General features: G+C 44.4%; 1 protein-coding gene across 2 annotated transcripts in view; it reads left to right on the top strand.

Moving 5' to 3' along the window:
• Nucleotides 1–23960, top strand: part of LOC144115686 (uncharacterized) — a 92937-nt gene that overhangs the window by 12395 nt on the left and 56582 nt on the right. For both annotated transcript variants that reach the window (XM_077650154.1, XM_077650155.1), the window contains exons 4-8: nucleotides 7492–9370; nucleotides 10691–10920; nucleotides 12297–12386; nucleotides 19826–20003; nucleotides 22312–22506. In XM_077650154.1, the coding sequence (XP_077506280.1) occupies nucleotides 7492–9370; nucleotides 10691–10920; nucleotides 12297–12386; nucleotides 19826–20003; nucleotides 22312–22506 (2572 nt within the window). The remainder of the gene's footprint in view (nucleotides 1–7491; nucleotides 9371–10690; nucleotides 10921–12296; nucleotides 12387–19825; nucleotides 20004–22311; nucleotides 22507–23960) is intronic.

The following is a 23960-nucleotide window of genomic DNA, read 5'->3' on the forward strand; positions in this document are numbered from 1 at the left end:
AAATGGAAGCAGGAGGCAGGGATGGCGTGAAGCGGCGTCGGAAGGTGTGAAGAAGACAGTCGAACTAATAACGCTTTCACAGGAGAGTGGAACGAGGGCAGCAGAAAATGGAGGAATGTCTGTGTCACTGGCGACGAGGAGTTTTGCAGGCCGGGTAGGGACGTCACACAAGACGGTATCACAAAGAGGTAAAAAGGAAACTTCCGCGCGGGCGCAGTCAATAACGGCATGATGAGTGGAAAGGAAATCGTAGCCCAGGATGATGTCGTGTGAGCAGCGAGACAGTACAATAAACTCGATGGTGTATAAGACGTCTTCGATGAGAACACGGGCCGTGCACGCCGCTGAGGGATGAATGCGCTGTGATGAGGCGGTGCGAAGCGAAAAGTCGGAAAGTGCGGTGGTCACCTTACGAAGACGACGGCAAAGAGCTTCACTGATGACTGATACGGCAGCGCCCGTGTCGACTAGAGCGAGTACTGCGACGCCGTCGACAAACACTTGAATTACGTTAGTGGGAGAACACCGAGGACTTGAAGAGTTCGAACCAAGCGCAGTTCTTGCCCCGGGAACTGCGACTGTTAGTTTCCCTCAACGGTGCCGGTAGAACGTCGGAGTGGGGACGGGGAACGGCGACGAGGGGAAGGTGATCGGCGAGCTGTGTACGTTTGATTGTCACGAGATACAAATTCGGAACTGGGCGGATTTCTCGGCGAGGGCTGGTCTGTATTGTAGGAGTAGTTCCATAGTTCAGGTCGAGAAGGTGGAAGGCGTTGGCGGCAAAGGCGTGCGACATGGCCCGGCAGCCCGCAAGAGTAGCAGATTGGTCGGTTGTCCGCGGTACGCCAAGGGTTCGTAGGGCGTTGGCGTACCCTTGGAATAGGGACATGGAATGCAGACCCAGGCAAAGGCGAAGGAAGGTTGGAAGGAGCGGCCTGGTAGGAAAGAGATGCTGATGGCATGAGCGGCCTGGCCGCAACTTGGGCGTAAGTCAGTGGTGCCGTTACTTGCGCTGGCACGGGGCTGGGCGGCAGCACAGGGCTGGGCGGGAGCATGGAGCTGGGAGGAAGAACGTCAGCGATGTGATCTTGAACGGCACGCCGTATGGTAGGGGCCAAAGACGGAGCCATGTCAGGAACAAGGCGGCCACTATCCTGTAACTGAGGGACCAGCGATAGCTGGCGGGCGACCTCGTCTCGAACGAAGGCTTTGATTTGCTGAAGTAAAGGGCTGTCCTCTGATGGGGTAGAACCGCCCAGCGCAAGTGTAGAGATGGCGTCGTCTCTAACACCGGACCGCCGGGTAGAAGCGCGCTTCTTACGAAGCACGTCGTAGCTCTGGCAAAGCTTGATCACGTCACTCACCGTGGCAGGATTTTTTACCCAGAGCATTTGGCACGCGTCGTCAGAGATGCCTTTCATGATGTTCTCGATCTTATCCGCTTCAGTCATTAGCGGATCGACACGCTTGCATAGGTCCACGATGTCCTCTATATAACTAGTGAACGACTCATCGACTTGCTGAGTGCGCTCACGCAAGCGTTGTTCTGCCCGGAGCTTGCGAACTGCAGGGCGGCCGAACACTTCTGCAAAATTCTTTTTAAATGCAGACCAAGATGGCAGGTCTGCCTCATGGTTGCGAAACCAGAGGTTCGCCACGTCAGTCAGATAAAAGATTACATTGCTTAGCTTGATAGCGTCGTCCCATCTGTTGTAGCTACTGACGCGCTCATATGCCGCCAACCAATCGTCGACGTCCTGGTCGGCTGTGCCACTGAAGAAGCACGGATCACGCTGCCGTAGAGCTCCAGAACACAGCACGGTGGTTGGGAGGGGCGACGATGTCGTGGCAGTGTCATCCGGCATGCTGGAAGCAGAGGGTAACGTGCGGCTTCTTAGTTCCAGGGTGGACGGGAACGTACCCAGCAGCACCTGCACCAATTGTAGGGGTGTGTTTATTCGGTGAACCCAGATGATTCCAGCCGCTCAGGGGAGACTCGCAGCGAAGCGTCAGGCGTGGCGAAAGAGCAAGGCAGCGAACAACTTCTTCGTCCTTGAGAGCGGCAGCACGCGACGCATGTCAGTGGTTATATCGATGAAGATTACCACACTACAACACATACAAAAAGCAACGCCAGACACACCTTTTGTATTTTTAAAATGTTTTCAAACATTGTTGGCTACATCTATTTTTTTTATTGCTTTTACTTTTTGACTTTGGATGGCACTGCGAACGCAGGCTCTCGAAGGCTGCACCTTTGGGCTCCAAAGGTCGCGGGCGGGCATTTTCGCCTCCAAGGCCCTTAGTGGCAGAGGCGCAACATTTGTGCTGTGTAGCTGCACTCCTTACGCCTTTGGATATAAGGACCTTATTCTCAAAGGCCTTTGCAGTGCTCGTGTGACGGGTATTATTAGTGTGCTAGAGCGTACACTACGGCTTGTAGGTGTGGCCGTGTCCACAAAATACATTTATTGCCAAGCTCTGAGCTCGCAAAGTAATGCAAAACGAAGAGGCATTTCAGAACAGCCAAAAGTATATCTTAACAACTGTGTCACTCACGGCATGCCACAGTTGGTGGAACATTGGTGACAGGATGGCAGCACTGGGGAATACTTGTACTGAGAAGCAGTGGTGCTGTGTCATGCCAAAAGCCATAGTGCTGGTAATCTGGCTCGGGTTGTCAGCGCCACATGTTCTGTAAAAGAGTGAATTCCCCGGTGAAAATTCCGAACTGGACTGGTCCAACTGCTTTAAGATTCGCAGTTGATTCCAGCTGCTGCTAATTGGTACTAGTTGCAATGAACAGGGAATTGAATTGGTTCCAATTGGAACCTACTGAGAATTGAATTGGTCCCAGTTGGAACCACCTGGGAATTGTTCCATAAGTTAATGGCTTGCTCAAAAGTGTTTTGTGGTGTTCCTGAGACAGCCATGTGGAATCAGAATACGCTGAGCCAGCAAGCTCCTTCTATTTCCCTACTCTTGCCCCAGCTACATAAAATAACTGGCACTTGCTGGAATGCCCGCCATGTGGTACCTTTCATCTCTACATTTGTTAAGATTCTGTATTTGTTATGGTGAAAGCTTAGTTTAAATCAAGGGCTGTCAAACTGTGTTGTGCAGAGCCCTTTTGTTCCTTGGAGGGGTTTTTGAGTTCCCCAAGCACCTATACTCCATCTGATCACTTCCTTGCAACGCTATGGAAGCTACAGACCTCCTCAGCCAATTAGGAGAGTGCACAGGTCTTAAATATGTTCCTGTGCATCTTGTTATATTTGTTATATTTGCATCTTGTTATATTTGCAGAAATGCCGCAAGCAGATGCGTCTCTGCAAACGGTGCATTGTTTGCAGAAACGCTGCAAGTGGAAATAGGTACAAAACAATGCCGTCTACCAACCATAAAGAAACGCCCAAAGAACATTAAAGTGGTAGTAGTGGTTTTATAACAGGAGCATTTACGAACTCTGGCTAACTATGCAGCGGGGGTCAGAAGCTTCAATAGCAGGGTCAAAAGGCCGTAGCTTTACGAAAGCAGCGATGTGGTGTGGAAATAGGAACGGCACAGCCATGTTTGTCGCCAAACATTGGTGTTTTCCTGTAGGTGTGTATTATACGTCCTGCATCCGCACTTGAAGGCATACATCGCCTTCACTGTGAAAGCGATTGAACCATTTTACTTTATTACCATGTGCGCTATCTAAGTTGTCAGCTGTACACTACATGTACCACATGACTGTTGCTTCTGTGCACAACAGTGGAAGCCTTTTTTGCAAAGGCCATAGCACTATCCCCTTGCAGTCCTCCACAGTGCTCCGAGCATTTGCTGGTCATTTTATAGAAATGTATGACATTTTGTTCTGATGCCTAAAAATTTTAGCTGAGTATAATACAAGGTGTCCCAGCTAAATGTAACCAAGTTTTCTTAAAAGGCTGAGTGTGCAGGCAGTTTAAACCAACTGAGTGCTGTTGGGAGTCTTGTGGCCTAGTCTGCAGTATTTATTTTTCCGTTCTGCAAACTTAGTTAATTAGTACAGGCTAATTAGCTAACTTCCTGAATATTGGCTTCAGAAGTAAAGTGTAAATTCAAAAGTTGTAGATTGCGTTGGAAAACAGCAGTTTGAAATGTTTACAACAAGTTATCATTTATGTTTTATGGCCCTAAAAAGAGAACTCCCAAGAAACAAACTATCATGTGGTAGTGGTACTACTTCAGCACCCCAAGGCTTCCTTGTTGGAATTTTGTTGCTGACTTTATGGAGGGCTATGGTATACTTTTTCCTTGAGGGATATTGGTAAATGGCCATTGATGATCTGAGAGAACCTGCCATATGTGCTGCACTCAATGCAAAGGGGAAAAGCAGCTTGTGAGGATCAGCTCATCTCGGGGGCTCTGTCCTTGACACAGCTTTATGCTTGCAGTGGCTGCAAGATGTGTCAGCAACTGCTAACCAATTGGCAGACTTTCTTTTTAGGCCGTTAAAAAAGTCTACATAAAAAGTACCTTGCTGTGAACCACTGAGTCTGCTGTTTTTTAATATGATCTACAACTTCTGAATTGACACCTTATTCCTGAAGTTATTAAGAAGCTAGCTAATTAGTGTGCAGTAACTAACTTAGCTGAACGAAAAAAATACTGAAGACTAAGCCTCATGCATCCTAGCAGCACTCAGCTGGTTTCACTTGCCTAGAACACTCTTTCTTAAAATCTTGGTTACATTTAGCTGAGACATCTGTTATATCTTAAGCAGTTTTAATGACATTTGTTCGGATATACAAAAGAAAGCAGAGAACTATGTTTTAATGTTACTACTCTTGAATGAAAAAAAAATCTTGCAAAGTTTGTTTTATCGCATCTAATTGTTATTTCTGTGCTCATAGAAGCCTACCACAATCGCTGTAAATGCAGTGGTCAGAATAATAATATGCAAATATAATAACTGTACATAACACCATTCTGTATTCAAGGAGGAGACTTTTATGTTGGCACTATATTCCGCAGCAAGATAGCGTCGGCCCTGCATGCTTCATAGCTTTGGCAGTGCTGCTAGGAACTACCGAGACGGAGTATAAATGCATGCATGCCTCAGTCCTCACGTTCTTTTATCCACTTAGTTTGGCACTAATCAGACTAGCAGTAATTTCTGAATGCAGACTGTTTCACTATATATTCAGTCATCATTACTTTGGGGAATTGTTTGAGGGGCAGCAAGTCCGTGCGCTTTTTTTTTTGCATGCATGTTAGGCAGGATTTCTCAGCACCTTTTGAAAGCCAGTGGGGTCCCCTAAGATTTAAAAGGTTGAGGACCCCTTGCTTAGACAGATCCAGGGCTTCACTTAGTCATAGATCCTAGCATTTTTCTTGAACCTGTGCTTGAGGTCGCTGTTGACAGACTTTTCATCCAACAGATAAAGATTTTTTTTCTTTGTTTGTTTCAAATATCCTCGATGGGCGAAGCATTGGAGAGCGGAGTGGATTACAAGAACAAAAATACCACGATATAAAAGCAGCAAAATACTATACAATATAAAAGGTAAATGAAGGAATAAGTATTGCGATACCTTAAGGTGCAAAGAAGAAGGAAAAGTATAGTAATAAAATAATATTCAAATGACATCTCAAAAGAGAGTGCATAATACCTAAAAAGCAATAATCTGACATAGATGCGATATCTGCAGGAAGGCGGTTCCAGTCATTGGATGTGTTTGGTAAGAATGAACAATAAAAGCTCTTTATATGGCAGTGAGTAAGTGACTTTGTGTTGATGATCGGCACGTGAAGAGTAGCTGCTAGGCAACACGATGAATTGTCTGTGTGTAAAGATTGATGGCAGTAGATTTTATGAAACAGCAAATATACGAAAAATTCTTGCGACCTAATGACAGACCTGGTAAATGTAGGCTAGACCTCATTGCTGTTATGCTGGCAGTCTAGTTATAATAAGATAGTATGAAGCAAATAGAATTATTCTGTACCATTTTGAACAGATTGAGAAAAATTATTATGGTTAGGATCCCAGATGGCAACAGCATATTCTAGTTTTGGGCAGGCTAGGGTTTTGTAGAAAAGGAACTTCGATGAAATCGGGGCTTTGCTGAAATTATGTCGTAAGTATCCTGATATATGATAAGCATTGCTATTGATTTGGTCGGTGTGAGCTTTCCAATTTAAAGTAGAAGAAATGGTTATTCCATGTCTCTATAATGACATGAACTGAAACAGAGTTTTTTCAGTCTGTACACAGAGGCACTTTCGCTTTGTTGAGAGACGTGCATTATTTTAAATCTGTTAATGTTTAGTTGTGCATGCTGTTTCATGCATATGCAGCTATGCGTGAAATAGATATTTTTATTTCTAGTAGCTCATTACATTTAGTGTAAACCTATGGTAAATGTTTAAAATAAAAATGAACTGTGCCTTTGTCTGCCTGGGGAGTTCATGGGCTATATCAGATTGCAAGTGCTGCAGGAAATTATGGCAGCTTCGTTTGGTTGCAATTTGTGTACGTGTTGTTGAATTACATAGATTCGGACAAGTTCCCATTTTTGTTGATTTCTAGATTCACTCTGGCCATATCAGAATGTGCGAGGCATGCCATGTTGATTAAGAGTCATTTAAGTTATCTGGGAAAGGAAATGTGAAGGAAACTGAATTTAGGGGGTAGATAGCAACTGATGTGTTGTCCGTGCTGTGGGTTTTTGTGGGAATTTATTTTATGGTTTTTGCTTTCCTGAATCATGTCAGCTGCAAAATCACATGACTTGCCTTTGCTACAAAGTGGCATACATTGCCCGTACTTTGAGTTCATTCTTTGTGAAGCCAATACTTTGCAGTTGTACTCTCAGTGCAGTACCTGAATGCGAGCACTGTGGGAACAATGAAGGCTACTGTAGTTGCTTTAAAGTTGTGGGCATGAACAGAATCTGTAAGACATGCTTTCTGATATTGTAGCACTTTGGTTCTCAGCGAAAATTAACACCATGTGATCTGTGCAAAAGCAGTAGGGGGAGTGAGCATGGCTCGTGTACATGCCTGTGTGTTATATGGTAGGTCTGCTACAGCTGCTTTTGCTACTGTAGTCGCATGGTGTGCATTGCAGGCTCACATTCCTTACGAGTAATGAGCTTAGAATACAGATGCCAGGATTGCATAGTATTGCCTGCATGATGAGAAAGAAAGAAGGAAGAAATGAAAATAGTTGTTATAGTTATAATATATCTCAGCTCTAGCAGACAAGCACATAAAGGGAAAACTGTAGGAGGACAGTGCTTGTTCTGTTGTGCTCGTCCCTTTGTGTGCTGTTCCATTTGCACTGAACTGACACAAGGTGACGAAGGAAGGGAAGGAAAAAAGGGGTTCTTATGGACCTGTCTACCAATGTGCTTATTTGTGCAGAAGTGTCTGATTACTGAAGCAAACACTTAACATCCTGTTCATGTTGGGGGCTGGTGCATTGATTGATTTTTTTGTCTTGTCTGGCATTTCACCCAGGAGCGTGTACTCCGATGATGACATTCGAAAGAAGGAGCATGATATTCTTCGAGCCCTCCGCTCCCAGGATGGTCCTGCCTCTACCGATGATGAAGATGGTGGCGATGATGATTTTCAGGACATGACCGGAGAGACTGGCACCAGAGACGGAACTCGGGAAGTAACCGAGAGCGGCTCAGTCAATGAACCAGGTGGGGACAATGACGGCTTGTTTACTGGGTCACTCGAGCAGACGGGTGCTGAGGACTCACTAGAAAATTTCCGCTCATGCTTTGTGAATGACAATGACACCAACTGCACTAAGAACCATGCTGCAACGACTGGAAATGTAGAACCTTTAGACAGCCTATGCGATAACAGCCAAGTGTATGAGGAAAGCCAAGCCTGCGATGACGTGTCAGACAACCGGGATGAGTGCTCTGTGAGCATGAGCAGCAGCATGGTGCGAAGTGGAACATTTGATCTGCAGAGCCAGATGCCGCTCGAGGCAGCCATTGAAAAGTGGAATGGGGAAGAGACAGCAGCAATAATGGGCGTGCAGGAGCATGAGGAGCAGCAGCATAGCAGCAAATCTACCACTGTAGATGAGTGCAATAAAGCAGGCTTGAAAGTCTCCACAGAGCAGGATGGAAAATCTCTGGCACCAATGCCTGCATTCTTCCTGCACGAGAAATCTCCTGCTCCCATGCCAGTATCGTACCAATGCCTTCCGAGATCACCTAAGGTCGGTGGGCAACTTGGCGAGAAGAGAGGCTCTTGTGCTGCTTTTGGTATGAATGATTCTGGCTTCATGTCCCAGAACACGTCTGTTACCGAGGCAGTGGCATACGACAGCCTTAATGATATGGGGGAAGTGCCCTCACAGGGTGCTGCAGACCAAGCTGAACCGGGGTCAAACCAAGAGCGGCGTGCATCGGGGGCACTGTTCCCCTTCTACATCGACATAAACAAGACAAGACCGGAAGAAAACCAAGCGCAGCAGCACAGGGAGCCGTCAAACCAAGGTTCGTCTCTCTACATGTACATAGATGCCGGCGGAGATGCGGATGCAGGCCAGGCCCAGAAAAGGTCACCAGCAAACAATCCCAAAGGAGATAGTGATTCATCCAAACGACCTCAGTCATGCTACATGTATGTCGACTTCAATACAGCTCACCACGATGACTCTCATCCTGATGAGAAGCCATCCTCTCGCACAATGCCCCGTACCTTGTCACTGTCGATGTTTATTGACATCAATGATGACCACAGTGAAAGCGTTGTCTGTGCCCAAGAAGCCTATAGTAACTACCAAGGAAAGCCTACAAAGGATGGTGCAAACACTGTAGAGAGGCAGCGAAGCATTGTTGAACACCGCATGTGGGAACACTTTGAGCGTGAAGAGATATTGGTTGTGTCAGAGGAGATCCCAGCTATGGAACAGCCTACTCGAATGGCACCGTGTCCCACTGCTGAAGGGGACGTCTCTTCACCAAGGAGGGTGTCTGCATGCCAGACAAGGTTCCAGCCTCCCGAAGTGTGCTTGCTGCCAATGAGCCCGATTCTTAGACGCAAGGTGAAGCCAGAGCCTGTGAAACCAGCACCCAGGGCATTGCCCGTAAAGTCGTCGACACGGCCACAGGATGTTGATGCCATGACATTCCGCAGGTCGGAGGTATGCGATGGAGAGGACAGCGATTCCCTCGAGCATGAGAGTGACCGGGAAGGTAATGTGCCTAAAAAGGATGTGCTTCCAAAAGCTGAGGAGGTGCCATCAGCGGGTCCAGTGTCGTCAACAGTGCTGCCCAAGAAACCAGAAATGGAAGCTCTTGTGACTAAGGTTGATACAAGTTTGGTTCAAGAGTCTCCTGCAGTCATGCCCAGGGAAACTATACCCAGGGTGCGTACATGCCTCAGATAGTATAGCCCCTTCATGCACTGCGCCTGCATTTGTTCAACTGACCTGAGCACTGTCAAATCCTTTTTTACAAGGCATAATGTCCACTAATGTGCGCACTAAAAGAAAATGCTGATACTGTATGTGTAAAATGTTCCATACAACCGTTTCAAGACAGGCATGTGACATTAACTGAAAAGTTGTGTTTAAGGTAGACACTTTCCACATTTTAGCGTCTCTCATAGCCTGAGTCGCTTTGGGACGTTAAACCCCCATAAACCATAAACCAAAACTTCCCACATTTTACAATAGCTCTGGTAAAGATCTGATGAATACGCATTTTATTTTGTTTGTTTTGCAAGGATGATTACTTTAAAATGCCTAAAATGTGCCGATTTGTTTGTAGCACAACTCTTTATGGTAGAACCAGTCAGATGTAATAGGGACCCTATAACTAGTTTTGCACGATGTGGAGATGTAGGAGGTTTGAACAGAAATTTCGTAATTAGGCATCTGGGAGAATGGAAAATTTTCATGTGCAATCTTGGCATGCTTTTTTGGGGAAATCTGAAAGTTTTAGCATTTCCCTGCTTTGGATAATAATTTTGTGCCTTAAGGGGGTAGAGCAGTAATTTTTTTTGCTGGTGTGACAATATACCATCCTTTGAAATGATCAGGCCTCATTAGGTCCCCTTAGTTATGAAATCCTTCTTATGTCATTCTTTGGAGCTTTTATGGGCACAGTTAATGGCACACATAATGTGCATCTTGCAACATGGGCCATTAATATGATGCTGGTGGCCCAGGCATGATATTGATGACCAAAGGGTCCACCACCTTATCCGAGCACAGCAGCTCAGACCTGCATAAAGTGTCAGGTTTAATAGAATGGACTCAGACTTCAGATTTTGTTTCATGCCACTTGGAATGCTCATTCTGGTGATACCTAAACCTGTCTGTATTTTCAGTGTAGTAGGCTTCTAATATCCTCCTGCTCCTTTGTGTTTGATGGGAAGTGAATCAGGGACATTCTAACTGATTGATTGGCATCAGGGAGCTGCTCGCAAGGTGAACACTACGCTGGTGACACTTACGTGATGTCAAGTCCTGGTGTATAATACGTTTTATAGGTGTTTCCAAGGGTAACTTCATTAACTAGCATTTATTAAATGGTTGCAGATATTCTTGCGGGAATAGTTTGTGAACAACTAGAAATTGATCCATATCTCAGTGTAATGTAATTAGTGCAATCATTCATGGAGTGTTTATGGGTGCCCTGGCATCCTTACGTCTTTCTTTATGTGCTACTTATGCCTACCGCAGCCTCCCTTCTCTCCTGGAGATGGCGATGATGATTCAGAGACTGTGTACTCTGAGGTTTCTGAAGTGAGTTGCCTGTCAAGCATCGACAAGAGGATGCAGGAGTCAGGTTGCAGCCCAGAGAGGCTAGGTGCTTGCTCCAAGTTGGGGGACGACCTGCTCAGAATGTTCATTGGCCAGGTGGAGACGGACATCACAATTCGTGTAGAAGGCAAAGACATCGGGGCACACAGGTATGAATACCCATCAACAAATTGTCACATTCTGCACAGGCAATGTACCACTTAAGGCCGATTCACACGACGGACTGTCGGTCCGTGGCCCCTCCGCGGCTCATGCGCATGCATCATGTGTTCACACGTCACGACTACGCGAGGCACGCTATCAGCCTGCGGACCGGTCAAGAGAGAAATGTCAAGTGGCTTTTTCCCAGCGGGATTTAGTGGGGAGCCGCGAATCTGTGTACGCTAAGTGCGGCAACCAGCCTACTCTTCCCAGCATTTCGGCTGCCGTAAATACTTTTATAATAGGGAGACCCTATCGGTTAGGAGCATAGTGGAATTGCGGGGCGCCAATGCACATGCGCAGGACAATAACCGGAGGGTCGTTATGGCATGTTGCACCTTGCACTTTCTTGTATTTTGGCCTTCCTGTAAAACCAGCAGGCTTTCTCACTAGCATCTGCCAGCTTTTGACAAATGGCATCCCCATATGGCCATGGGACCTGCTCTGTTCCATTAAGCTGAACTGGAGGGCTAAGCTTGTGGCAAGGGGTCTAAGCTGAAGGCTTTTTCAGCAGGAGCAGTGATGCTATCTTTGTTGTTTGCCTTCTTGCTTTCCTTGCTGTTTTGTTGAGAGCTGAAGATGAAGAGCTTAGGTCACTCCTGAGCTTCTTTGGCTTCTGCAAGCCGAGGGCAGTGCTTTCTTCATAGTGTGCATTCAGCTTACAAATAAGTACAGTGCAGAGCATAGAATTTAAAGCTTCAAGATGTATGCAGGAAATTGAATACAGTTGTGATCACTTACGACTTACGACAGCGTCAATTGCTGCAGACACTTGCTTAGTACAGACGAGGGCAACTTGACTGTCATGATGTACTCTAGGGCTGCAGCTCTTGAGTTTCAAACAGCACAAATGTCTGTAGACATGAAACCCAGTTACAGTGGATGCACAAGCACCGTAAACTCTCGCGTGGTGGCACTCTGCATGGGTATTACCTCTACTGAGCTCCTATGTCAGCATTGAAACATTAGTGTAGCTTTCGCTTTCCATGCAAGAATTGTGGAAAAGGATGCACAGTGTGCAAATGCGTAAAAATCAGCATAAATTAATTTGCTGATCAGCCATCTAGCATGCTGGGGACTCTTTATGGGCTGTTGGACAGTGCAGAAGGTATAGTATTTTACTGGAACATGTTGCAGTGCCCTGAGCCAATAGATGGAGCTCTAGCAACGGGGTAGTACTTCAAGGTATACACTACCAGTAGGTTTATTGTGCCGGCATTTTCCTGTAGAAGGTGGCTCTGGCAATAGAGAGGTGGCGCTGATGTGGCTTCATTGAGCCTAAAAGTTTAATTAGTCTATTGCATTGCTTTTTTTTTCCTTACAGGTTCATTTTGGCCTCGCGGTCTGACTATTTCTCACTCATTCTCAGGGAAGATTTTGCTGCTGAGGAGACAGAGTTCATCAGCATGGATGGGTGAGAAAGGCTCGTGTTCTTCCTCTTTTTTTTTTCACGCAGGTTTTCATGCAGCTTTTCATGCAAGTTTCTCCTACTTGAGAAATTTGGACTTTCAACTTGCTAGCATATAATATGATCATCTCTGATAGGCTGGATGCAAGAAAAACTTGCACACTATTTTTGTTTTCTGAGGAGGTGCACTATGGTTGCACAGTGCGCGTAAATATTTTTTGTGTACAGAACTTAACCATACATTTTGTTCATGGCCATGGGTGCTAATTTTTTTTTAACACGCCGACTTCACCACCAGTTGCACTACGCCACCACCGCTGTCACAATGCGTTCTGAGAGTTTTGGCACTCCAGCCAGCAGCCGCGTCGCCGTGGTGCGTGGCGTATTTGCGAGAAGCAGTCATGTTTGCATCGCCAGACAATGTTTATCTGCCTGAATGCTGAATTTGTGGGACAAGTGGGTTCACCTGAGGGGTGTCAGGTGTTCCGACAGCTGCGCGAAGCAGAGGGTTCTGGATTTTTTCTATTCTTGGAAAGATGAAAAGGTCCCCAAAATAGAGCACAGAGGCTGATCACAAGATGCAGCTGGAGAAGCCCTATTCGGCATATTTAGCCATCATGTCACTGTAATCAGTGTAGGTTGGCAAGTGGTGAATTTTTAAGGTCTGAAGCTCCAAAAAGCCTTTTATGCGCCATTCAACTTTGAGGGAGGCTCTTCAACTGCCAACAAAAGGAGGTGGTCAGGTTCACCTTTGTGCTGCTTCGTCAAGCCGTCTTTACAGCGATTTCTGCCTGGTGTAAGGTTGCGGGTGAAGAACTGTGCGAAGTTTTATTGTTATATTCAGGAGTCCACAATGTTGTATGCTTGATGTGTGTAGTCTCTCCTGATCCGTCAAGCTGCCATAGTAGCGATAGTGCTTTCTCTATTTTGTGAAATGAGAAAGCATGTCTATAAAACCATGGAAATGTAGAATAATTTGTGATTTTTTGTTGTAGATTGGTCTTTGACCATTCCATCTTAGCAACAAAAAATGGCCATGTAGTGTTTACCCATCAATTAGCGTGTTCAGTCCTGCACTGAGTAAATAGCAAGAGCAAATCACATGGCAGGTGCCCTAGCAGCAAAGATTACATGATCCTAAATAAAAACGAAATCAGTGTACAACAATCCGCTGAAAAATCAACTTATTGGTCACAAGTCTTATAAAAAACATTCTATCCTAATCTGGTGCACTGAAAACCTCCCCGATTTGCTTCTCGTTTTTTTTATTCTACATTAAACGCGCATTTGTCACGGTTCTACATATTAAGCAAAATGGCATAGATTATTTGTACTCCTCAGCTTTCTTACTGGTAAGCCACCAAGCACTTTGTGAATATAGTTATGTTTATTTGAGCAAATAAAACAACCGCATGGTCATTTTTAGACAAGAAGAAATAAAGACAAAAAACATGGCATGTCTAGTGAATGCCTAGATGGATGCCGTGAAAATTAACAGGGTAAAATGAGATGGCAAGAACTGTAAGCACTGTACGAGGGCACTCAAACACATGCGTCACTATGCATAGAAATGATCTGCTGGCAGAATGAGCAAAAGTGACGGTCAAGCACGCTTCCATCGTTGCTTGCAACATTTAAACATGAAGGTTTGAGTAACAAGCGCAGCGTCACCGTCGTGGCCACCCCCTCTGTGCAGCAACTACACACCCTTTCACTGCTGCATCAGCTGCGATCAGGACTGCACCCCTTGAAACTATGTAGTGGCACCTTTGTTTCCTTTAACCGACCATAATAAATGACTCGGCGCAAAGCTGCTGCGATTGGATCTATAATGCCAGTCAAGGCGTCAAATAAGGTGGGCTGTCATGCAGATCCTGCCATGAAGGATTACAACCATGATGGCGCTTGACTGCTTCTGGTAAACACGCACATGCGCAGTGGGCTTTGTGAAATTGGTCTATTACCTTTTTGCCGAAGTTGAGGTGCATATATAATAACTGCTGGTAGTTAAATTATTGTGCAGTGTCCATTTTATATGTTCACTGTCATAGACGATTAATATTTCCACGTAGGTTGATGAGCTGTGGTGGCACAGTGGTTAATTAAGGCATTCTGCTGCTGAGCAAACATGAGGTTGTGAGATAAATTCCGGCCACATTTTGATGCGGGTTAAATTGAAAAATTCCTATGTGCTGTGCAATCACTTTAAGAACCCTTTGATGGCCAAAGTGTATGCAGAACCCTTCATTATGACATCTCTCGTAGCCTGTGTTCCGCTTTGGGATAATAACTTGTTTGATTTGATTTAGGGCGGTTTAATGTCCTAAAGCGGCTCAGGCTGTGAGGGACACCGTAATGAAGAGCTCCAGAAATTTCGACCACCTGGGGTTCTTTAAAGTGCACGGACATTGCACAGTACACGGGCCTCTAGAATTTTGCCTCTATCGACAATTCGACCGCCACGGCCGGGATCGAACCCGCTTCTTTCGGGTCCGCAGCCGAGTGCCATAACCACTGAGCCGCGGCGGCGGCCGGATAATAATTTGTACATATGAACCATATATACGTAGCTGACATGCTGCACTAGCTTATTACATAGACTAATAATTTATCATACTACTAATAATTACATAAAAATAATTTATATTTTAATTTCTTCTTGATGCTCTTTCAATTTTGGTTTCATCAGCCGAATGATGGCTGTGACGTGTAGTTGGTGTTTAGGTCACGTGAGCCATGAAAAAACTGCTATATAATTGCTGGTACATCATTTTTGTCATTCGAAATCTTGAAACAGGCGGGCTTATGTGCTGTAGTGAATTAAAACTATGTATCGATGATTACATTTCATTTTTAGTGACTCATGTGACCTAAACACCAACTACGTCACAGCCATTGTTCGGTTGATGAAACTGAAACAAACATCATGAGAGAAGAAATCCAATTATAAATTATTTAGCTGTAATAGGTGAATACCACGTGGAGAACAATGTAGTATTCCGATGTTTAACGCATCACTTGAGAGAAGAAAACATGTAACTAAAATTAGGTGTCTGTGGTCCTTTAACTACCAAGGGGCCTAAAGCTTGTTAAACCCTTGAATGCCAAGGCTATGAGATATGTGTGATAGAAAGAAAATGAGTGGCATTCTACTGCCTGTGTCATATGCAGGGCATTAGACGTGGCAGGCTGCACCTCACCAGAGTTGAGAATAGCACAAACAGGTGTTCTGTACAGATTGAGAAACTAGTTTCACATGCTTGGAAATCAAAAAGTTGGAATGTTTTGAGTGAGTTGGGATGGGCTTAAATTAAGGATGATCACTGAAAACAGACATGAAGTTTGATATTCCCATGTTTTCTCAACTTTTAACTGGGAGAGGAGAAGATGAAAGGAGGAAGTATACATTGCTGGTGTTACTATCAGGCATAGAATTTTTGCACTTACTCATTATAATGTTTGGTTCTGTAATCATAAAAAAGAAGTTGTGTCCTTCACATACCTGAGGACATGCAATAGCATATAATGAGCCTTTGACTTCGCAGTGTTGTTTTGAGAAACAACGATAACAAAACACTTGGAACTGTTTCCATTTAGCACACACTTTCAAACTATGAGCACGAGCACACTCATGTCCCTGATGGAGGTGGTATGGCCGCATAGCAAATCCACGTAAAAGTATGATCATTGCTTTTTTGTTTGATAACTTTCTACCGTTATGGGACAGCATCAGTTAAAATTGTTTGCCAAACTTCGAAAGGACGAAATGAAGTCATTTATTCCTCGCATCTTCTCTTGTGTGCTTCTCGGCACTAAGAATCTTCGCACTTAGAACTCAGATATATTGTCTTCAGTGACCAGTTTCTCACAGCACCGCCGCTACTTATTCTATGTAACGCACTGTACCAGTCGCCTGAACCATATGCTGATGGCTTGAGACTTGTTTTTCAATCTGTGCAGCATTTTCAGTTGTTAACTTTTTTTAAAGTTGTTCCCAAAGTTTTATTCCGAAGTTTACTCTCCAGTAGGAGAGTAAATACGATATATAACTTATGCTCCTTACTAGTACTCACCCATGAGGCTTAGTAACAGAGGCTAACAAAAAACTTGAAGTTGAAAACAGTCCAGCAAAGAATGGGAAAGAAAATGTTGTGCAGCAAGGGACAGGACATTATTTGTACAGAGAAGAAGGGCAAGTTGAGGGTAGTTTAGCTGAAACTCGGATGACGAAATGAACTTCTTGTAATGCCATTACATGTCAGGGCATGTAATGCACAGGACAGGTAGAAAACTGGCTCAGAAAATTGGGTAGAGTGGTTAAGTAAGGAAATTTAGTGGGATAGTGTGGCTTGGGCTTGGACAAGACAGGAGTTTTTGTAGATAAACTGAAGAGGGCTGTGGTTTTTGGTCTTTGAGGAAAGGAAATGGCACAGTAATTGTTTCAAATCTCAGTGGACACCTGAACCACACCATAAGAGAAGGGAGGAAGATGGGAGTTAAAGAAGAGGGAGAGAGAAATAGATGCCATAATGGAGGGCTCCGGGATAATTTCGACCATCTGGGGATCTTTAACGTGCAGTGACATCCCACAGCACAGGGCCGGGCGCCTTTTGCATTTTGCCTCCATCGAAATGGGGCTTTTGTGGCCAGGTTCGAACCCGGGAACTCCGGTGTGAAGTCGATATCACTTGGACTTGTGGTGTCTGAATTGAGTATGTGTGCCGACTGGCAGGAGGAGCGCAAGCATTGTTCCATGGCATGGCAGTGGTGCCACCAGGGGAAAAATGGTTTGCGCCCGCTTCCTGCGGCCTTTGCTATATGAAGCCGATTCTCTTGTGTTATTTTCAAGTGTGCATGAGTTTACTGTGAGTAAACTACCCCAAGGAAAAAGAGAGAAACATATGTTACAGTGGCAGGGTTTGGAATATTTGTTTCGTTCAGCTGAGCAGTGATAAGTGCAGTATCTTATTTTCCCCCAAGTAAAACTTCAAATGCCATTACAGCAACTATTCCTAGTTTTCTTCGTGAAATGTGTGCACCATCATGTAACTGTATGCTATGTATTTTAACAGAATGCATGCTCAGTGCATATTTACACATGAACAGAAATCTTGCAAATCTGAAATGATCTCTAAGGGAATCAAATCAGTAAGTGAGCAAAGTGGGGGAATTAAACCATGGACACAGGAGAGTTTTCCTGCACTCATAGTAAAATAAGAAAATGTGCCAAATGGTGTCAGTTCAAGTACACATCTCAGTGAGATGCTTTATTCCTCACGTTTTTACGCACTGTTATTTTTTGGGGGGGTTGGAGGGGGAGCGGGTGGAGAGTGTCCTTGATCATGAATGCAATGAACCTTTGAGATGGACTCTAGCTTGATGATGTGGTTTTTGAGCTGGTCTTATAATATAAGCTGCTCAAATTCGATCTCATTAAGGCAAATCCTTGAGCCGTAGGAAAGAGCTGTGCGAAGTCAGCCAGGCTTGCTTTATGCCTAAGGGGCCTAATTTCCCGCAGCTTAAGTTAGCAGATTTAAGTGTTTTTCAAGGCATTATATGCTAGCAGCCACATTCTTTTTGATGCTATTGTTATGGTCATCAGTAGAACGACCTTATTTGCACGAATATAATGCGAGGGGGGAGTTTGAAAACTGAGGAGAAATTTATAAGAAGCATTATGATGATTATATTGCAATCTCAAAACGTTCAGGCCAACCGTAGCCGAGCCCCCCCCCCCCCCCCCCCCCCTCCCAAATTAATGAAAAAATGCAGACAGGACGCTAAAAAACAGAAGCAACAGGTATGTCGACGTTATTTAAGAGGGAACACTTCAGATGCATGTGCCACAATGGAGTGAAGCCAGGCCTCCAGTGGTTTAATGCACGCAGTCTCCCTCATAACAGCAGCCGCCATCAGCGTGCCATGCTGCCACTAGGTACTCAGTGGTACTCGCTCAACTTTTTCAGTGCCTTCTCTTTCTCAGTGACCCACCCCATTTTCATTCCACACCCATAGCTATATTTTCCTTTGTACTCGCACGCCACGCACTTTGCCCCAAGGTAATTAAAAAGCTGGCTTCTCCTACCCTCTCCGAAATGTGGTGGCCAAAGCAGCTTTCACTGCCTTTGAAAGCTCAGAAAAACACTTGAGGGCCTTCTTAACCACATTCTTAACGAAGAAAATGCGATAGTATTAGGTTGCGTGCTATGGTTTCTACAATGAGTGTCCAATGTTCTGCTTGCAATTTTCTTCCCAAAACTGGTTGGAATTGCTTCCATTGCCCTTATATTGTATACATGAGTCATCACCACCCAGAATGTTCTAGTGCCTTCCATTGGGTTATAATATGGGATTATACTAATCCAACCCACTGATCCACCTTAATGCACCAACTTATACCTGCTAATCCACCATAATTCATTTTTTGAGGTGAGCCTACTTCCATAATTTTGGGGGTCCTCAGATTTTCAAACTTGACGGTGCCCTATGATTAGTCCACAAGTGGTCATGTCATGTTGACAATGTCACGGCCCTCTAAACTGCATTCATAGTTCATGGGAGTCTTTATACTACTGCTGACTCAGTGGGGCAGGGGTTAAGAGCTGTACATGTCACTGCCCTGGCAGGTGGCTATGTTAAACCAGCCACTGTTGGTGCTTGTGAGACCCAGGTTGTTCTTCCCAAGGTCCTGTAAGGTTCATGGGCAGCACCGTGGTGGGCAGGTGGCAACTGCATTGAATTTATTTGAAATAATTTCATTTTCATGGGCCACCGGTGCCAAGCAGTTCACAACCCGGTGGACAGGTTGTCACGTGCCATGGTAGCCAGGTTGTGATGATGTCGCAAGGTCACATGACCTCTCTCGGCCAGTAATTCGGAATTGAAAATTTGATAGTGCCCTCTGATTGGTTCCTTTGGAGTCACGACCTTGATGATGTCAGCTCTCAATTGATCATTAGGGAATTTCAAATTTGGCGGTGTTCTCTGATTAGTCAGTTGGGGTCACATGATCCTGATGATGTCATCATCATTCATGTGACCCCAATTGACCAATCAGGAAATTTTGTTATGAAGGAACTAGAAAGTGCATGATGACAGCCTAAATGCAATCACATTAAAAAAAATTCACACTATGCTTATTTTTTGGATCCAAATATAACATGATGTGCATTCTAAACCAGCTATTTCATCTCAGAGAATATTGCATAATCTTTGTTCTCAGTCTGGGGAATTTAAAATTTTTCATTGCAGAAAGTTAGTTGCCTTACCTATGCCTTCTCATAGGGAACGAGCAAGTGATGGTGTCTTTGAATAGTGTATCGTGAAGCTGCCCAAAGCATCAGATGGGAATAGGAGTTATCCCATGTTCACGCAGGCTTAGGGAATACAACACTTTATGGGTGAACAACCCTTGAATCAGTATTAATACTTTTTGTACATTACAGGTTCACGCATGGTGCAGTGGTCTTTGCACTGCACCACCTGTATGGAGGCACGGCCAGTCCTCCACGGGAAGTGCATGTCTCGGAGCTGGCACTCCTGGCTGAGGTGCTTGGTGTGGACAGCTTGCGTCGAGTGGTGCTCTCCCATGTGCGCACTTACTACTGCCACTTCTTTCACAAGGTATGTGTGTGTGTGTGACGTGACCTGGCTGCCCAGCCTGTGTTTCCTGCTCTGTTGTTGCACATAGTTGTGGAAGTAGTAGGTATGCAATATTTGTTTCAGGCATGCCTGTGGAGGTCATTTGCTTGTTAGCTTTGTACTAGTATCAAGGCAGGACCTTGCAGATTGGCGTCACCATTGCCGTGATTTTTCTGTTGTATACAAAGACATGCATGCATAGCTTTCACTGGCTGTCAACAGTTTGATCCCCTATGAGAACACGATTAAAAAGCTAGGTCTGACTGTCACCAGTTAGCTGTCGCAGATAAGCATTCATGGGTTTTTGTAGCTTTAATGCCAGTCTTTACTGTCAGTCTTTACTGTCAGCTTTATAAATTTGTAACTCAAGTTATTTGTGCACTTGTGGATCACTATAGGTGTGTGATGATTGTATGGTATAAATTACAGCATACCACACTGCAACGAAGCATGATTTGATGTAATATAGCGTGAGCATACTTAATGTGCTATTATTCAAGCCTGTGTTGCAGCAGTGAAATTGTAAGCTGTTGCTAGAATGTATTAGGTATGATGTTTAGTGTGGTAACTTGTATGATTTGTTCCTGAAACATAAATCACACCATTTATTCAATGGTATAGATAATAGAAGCCATATAAGTGTGCATGGGCATGTGTTCTGACATAGTGATTGTTCATTGTTCCTGGCCAAAATGTGGCCCCACATTTTTCATGGCTGCCACGTACAACTTTATGTGTGCAGATTTAGTGTCTTAGGTGCCTTCTTCTACATGCATAATGAAAGTTTTATTTAAGGGGGGCGGGAGGGTGCCAAGGAGAAGGCAGTTTTTATAGAGTCTGTACAGTCAGGCCATGAAATTCGAACACCGCCTTTGAACAGAACAAAAGGTTTTGCTTGATTACTTTAAACTGCAGCGTACAGCTTGCCTGATTCATCGTTTCCAGGTATAACAAAGTAGAAAACTATGGCATATGAGTGTTCGTGTTCCATTCTGGTCTGAGTGTATTATCCTATGGCATCGTTACTGAAGGTGTAGTGTATGTGAGGCAGGATTTCTTGTGCTGTCTGACTGACATTTCTCAGGCGCAGCCTGTGTCTACTTCAGTGATCATCTGGGCTGAGTTGTCAGCACATGTCTTTTGTCATACCATGGTATAGCTCTCGACAAAACAATTCTGTTAAAGTTCATAGGGCATGTTTGCATGCTCTTTGCTTGGAAATTGTGATTGCTGTGACTGAGCATCTCATCAGTTGGAAGTTTATTGGAGAAGTTAATCCTTTTTTTCTCTCAATTAGCACGCTAATGGCACTCATAACTTGTTTGCTCTTTTTATATAGTGCTGAATGCTTGCAAGATATGAATTTAGCATTTGGTTGTAGTAGTTAGTAAATGTTTCTACACTTTTATTATTTACATGCAGGCTGAAGAAAAAAAATATAAAAGCTGAGGCTTTCTATACTTAGAAAATTGGAAGTTTTACAGATATGAAGGAATCAACTGGTTTTCGATTGTTGCTTGATTGCAGCTGTGTTTTTGGAACATCCCATGTTTTTTTTAGTGGGACAGAGTACAAGTTTTTTTAATTTTTTTTTTACTGTGAGTTCTGTCCGTAAAATTGGAGCCTGAAAGGGTACTTTAGCCCACCGTTACATGTTCTTTGTGGCTATTGCCAGTTTGTCATGATGCTGCTGAGCATTCAATTAAATCTGTTTCTGATGGTGTGCGCTTGTTGCTGATGTTAGTGCCTTTGGTTCATTTCATGCTACTCAACCCTAATGTTTATTTTAATTATGTTTTCATGCCTTTTTGACTGCATGTCACATTGTGGTCCGGAAAGTGTCGTTATTAAACCTTGTCTCTATGCTCATGTTCCTCTCAAGGTATTGTAATGCAAGCAACAGGCTAGCTGAAATCTGTCCACAGGCTTTGCTGCAATTCTTCATGTATCAGTCATGCAGAAGGATCGTGCATGAATGGTTGCTTAAAGCAGTTCTTTTTTTTCTTTCCACATTACAAAAGGCACATCGTTAGTTTTATTGGCACAGAGATAGCTTAGGCTCGCTTTTCTTAAAATCTGTTGCATTTTCAGCAGAATTTGTAGTGCCTGCATTTTTTATCCATTTGGTGTCATAATGTGTCTTCAGGCACTTGTTTCTGCCACTCTAAAATTTACTGTCTAAAGGTTCAGTCTCTAGCAATCACAGTCAGACTGTGCACTGTTTTTTTTTCTATATTTCTCATTGAGGGCCTCAATATCCCATGCCTGTGTTCTTTACTCCCTATGACAGCCATGCAGCCAGTGCATAGCGGGTGTCGCCGAGTGCCTCCAGATGGCACCTTGCTGCAGTGGGCTGCGAGAGCTGCAAGCGCGGGCGGTTCAGTGGGCGGGACGCCACTACGTTCGTGTGTGGCCTCACCGAGCCTTTGCCACCGTTCCTGAGCACTGGCAGCAGCAGTGCTACGCAGCCACCCTCCAGGCACTGGTGGGTTGCTGCTCATTTGACCACTGTGCACGGCAGTGGCAGAGTTGTGCATTTTTGCTTTTGCGAGCAGATTCTCTTTTTTCCTTCAGGAGTCCACTGTAGAACGCAGCATGTCTGAATACCAAACGCAAGGTACCAGAACAGCATCAACACGAAGGGATGGTTACCCATGCATGACAATTTGAGCATTGAGCTCCCATTCAATGAGAGCAGTTTGTCTGAAATCGTTACACCTGAATGAAAGAACGCTTCATGTATTTTTAATTTAGTGAATAAGTTGGTGGCTTTGTTTTGTTCCATTGCAAAAAAATACACCTTGATGGCAATTAACCTTTCAGACTGTGGACAACTTATTTTGGGTTAATAATGAAATAAGGATTTTATTGTTAAAAGAAACAGTAATGGAATAGGGGTGCTAATAGTGACTGAATTCAAACATTACCAAAATAATGTAATGGGCGTGCTGTTCCATTTCTTCTAAGCGTTTCGTACTTATCTCATCAGTTACCTAATGTCAAGCCAGATTTGGTGGGCCTATTCAGAGATTTGCTTACTGGTAGTCAGCCTTAAAGTTTTACCTGAATCCACCACTGTCGTGTTATCAACACAATCACACACTCTGTCTGCTCTGTTTTTTGTGCTGCTGTGCTGCTACACTGGACTCTTTGAATGGTTTGCAAGTTTTGCGCAATAGTTTGCAGTAGCTTGCTCAGCTTGCAACGGTGATTTCACACTAAAAATTAAAGCTTGACAAAATGTCTAAATTTTCACAGTGCACAATTGGGATACTAAAAATTTCAGTACTTCATTTTCTTGAAACAAGCTGTCATGGTGGGTCAGTGGTTATGGCGCTCGGCTGCCGACCTGAAAGACACAGGTGTGATCCCACCCATGGTGGTCACATTTCGATGGAAGCGAAATGCCCATGTACTGTACGATGTCAGTGCACATTTAAGAACCCCATGTGGCCGAAATTTACGGAGTGCTTCACTACGGCATCCCTTATAGCCTGAGTCGCTTTGGGATGTTGAACCCCCCACAAAACCATAAAACTGTCTTGAAACACCATCTATCTTTCAGCTTTTCTTCATTTTAAAAGGACCCAGAAATGATTTTGATGGGTGTATTCTAGTGCAACAGATCTGTAGAGGTTGTCTTTGTGGATATTCAAGTAAAATTTAAAAGCTCTGCATGCACCCTGTTATTTCTAAAAAATTTTTGAAAATTGCTGCTTGCAGTAGCTCGCAACCGATTAGGGGGATGCCTCACCACTGTGCATTCCCTTCCCTGGTGGCGTCTGTGGGCAGATGGGGTGAGCTTGAAGGCTGGCTCTCCTGCCCAGTGACGTCATCGGGGTAGGGGACACGCGGTGAGGTGTGTCGCCCTAATTGGTTGCGAGCTACTGTTAGCAACGATTTTTAAAAATTATTTCTAAACAACAGGGTCCATGTAGA

This window comes from Amblyomma americanum, chromosome 1 (assembly GCF_052857255.1).
Source record: "Amblyomma americanum isolate KBUSLIRL-KWMA chromosome 1, ASM5285725v1, whole genome shotgun sequence".
NCBI lineage: Eukaryota > Metazoa > Arthropoda > Arachnida > Ixodida > Ixodidae > Amblyomma > Amblyomma americanum.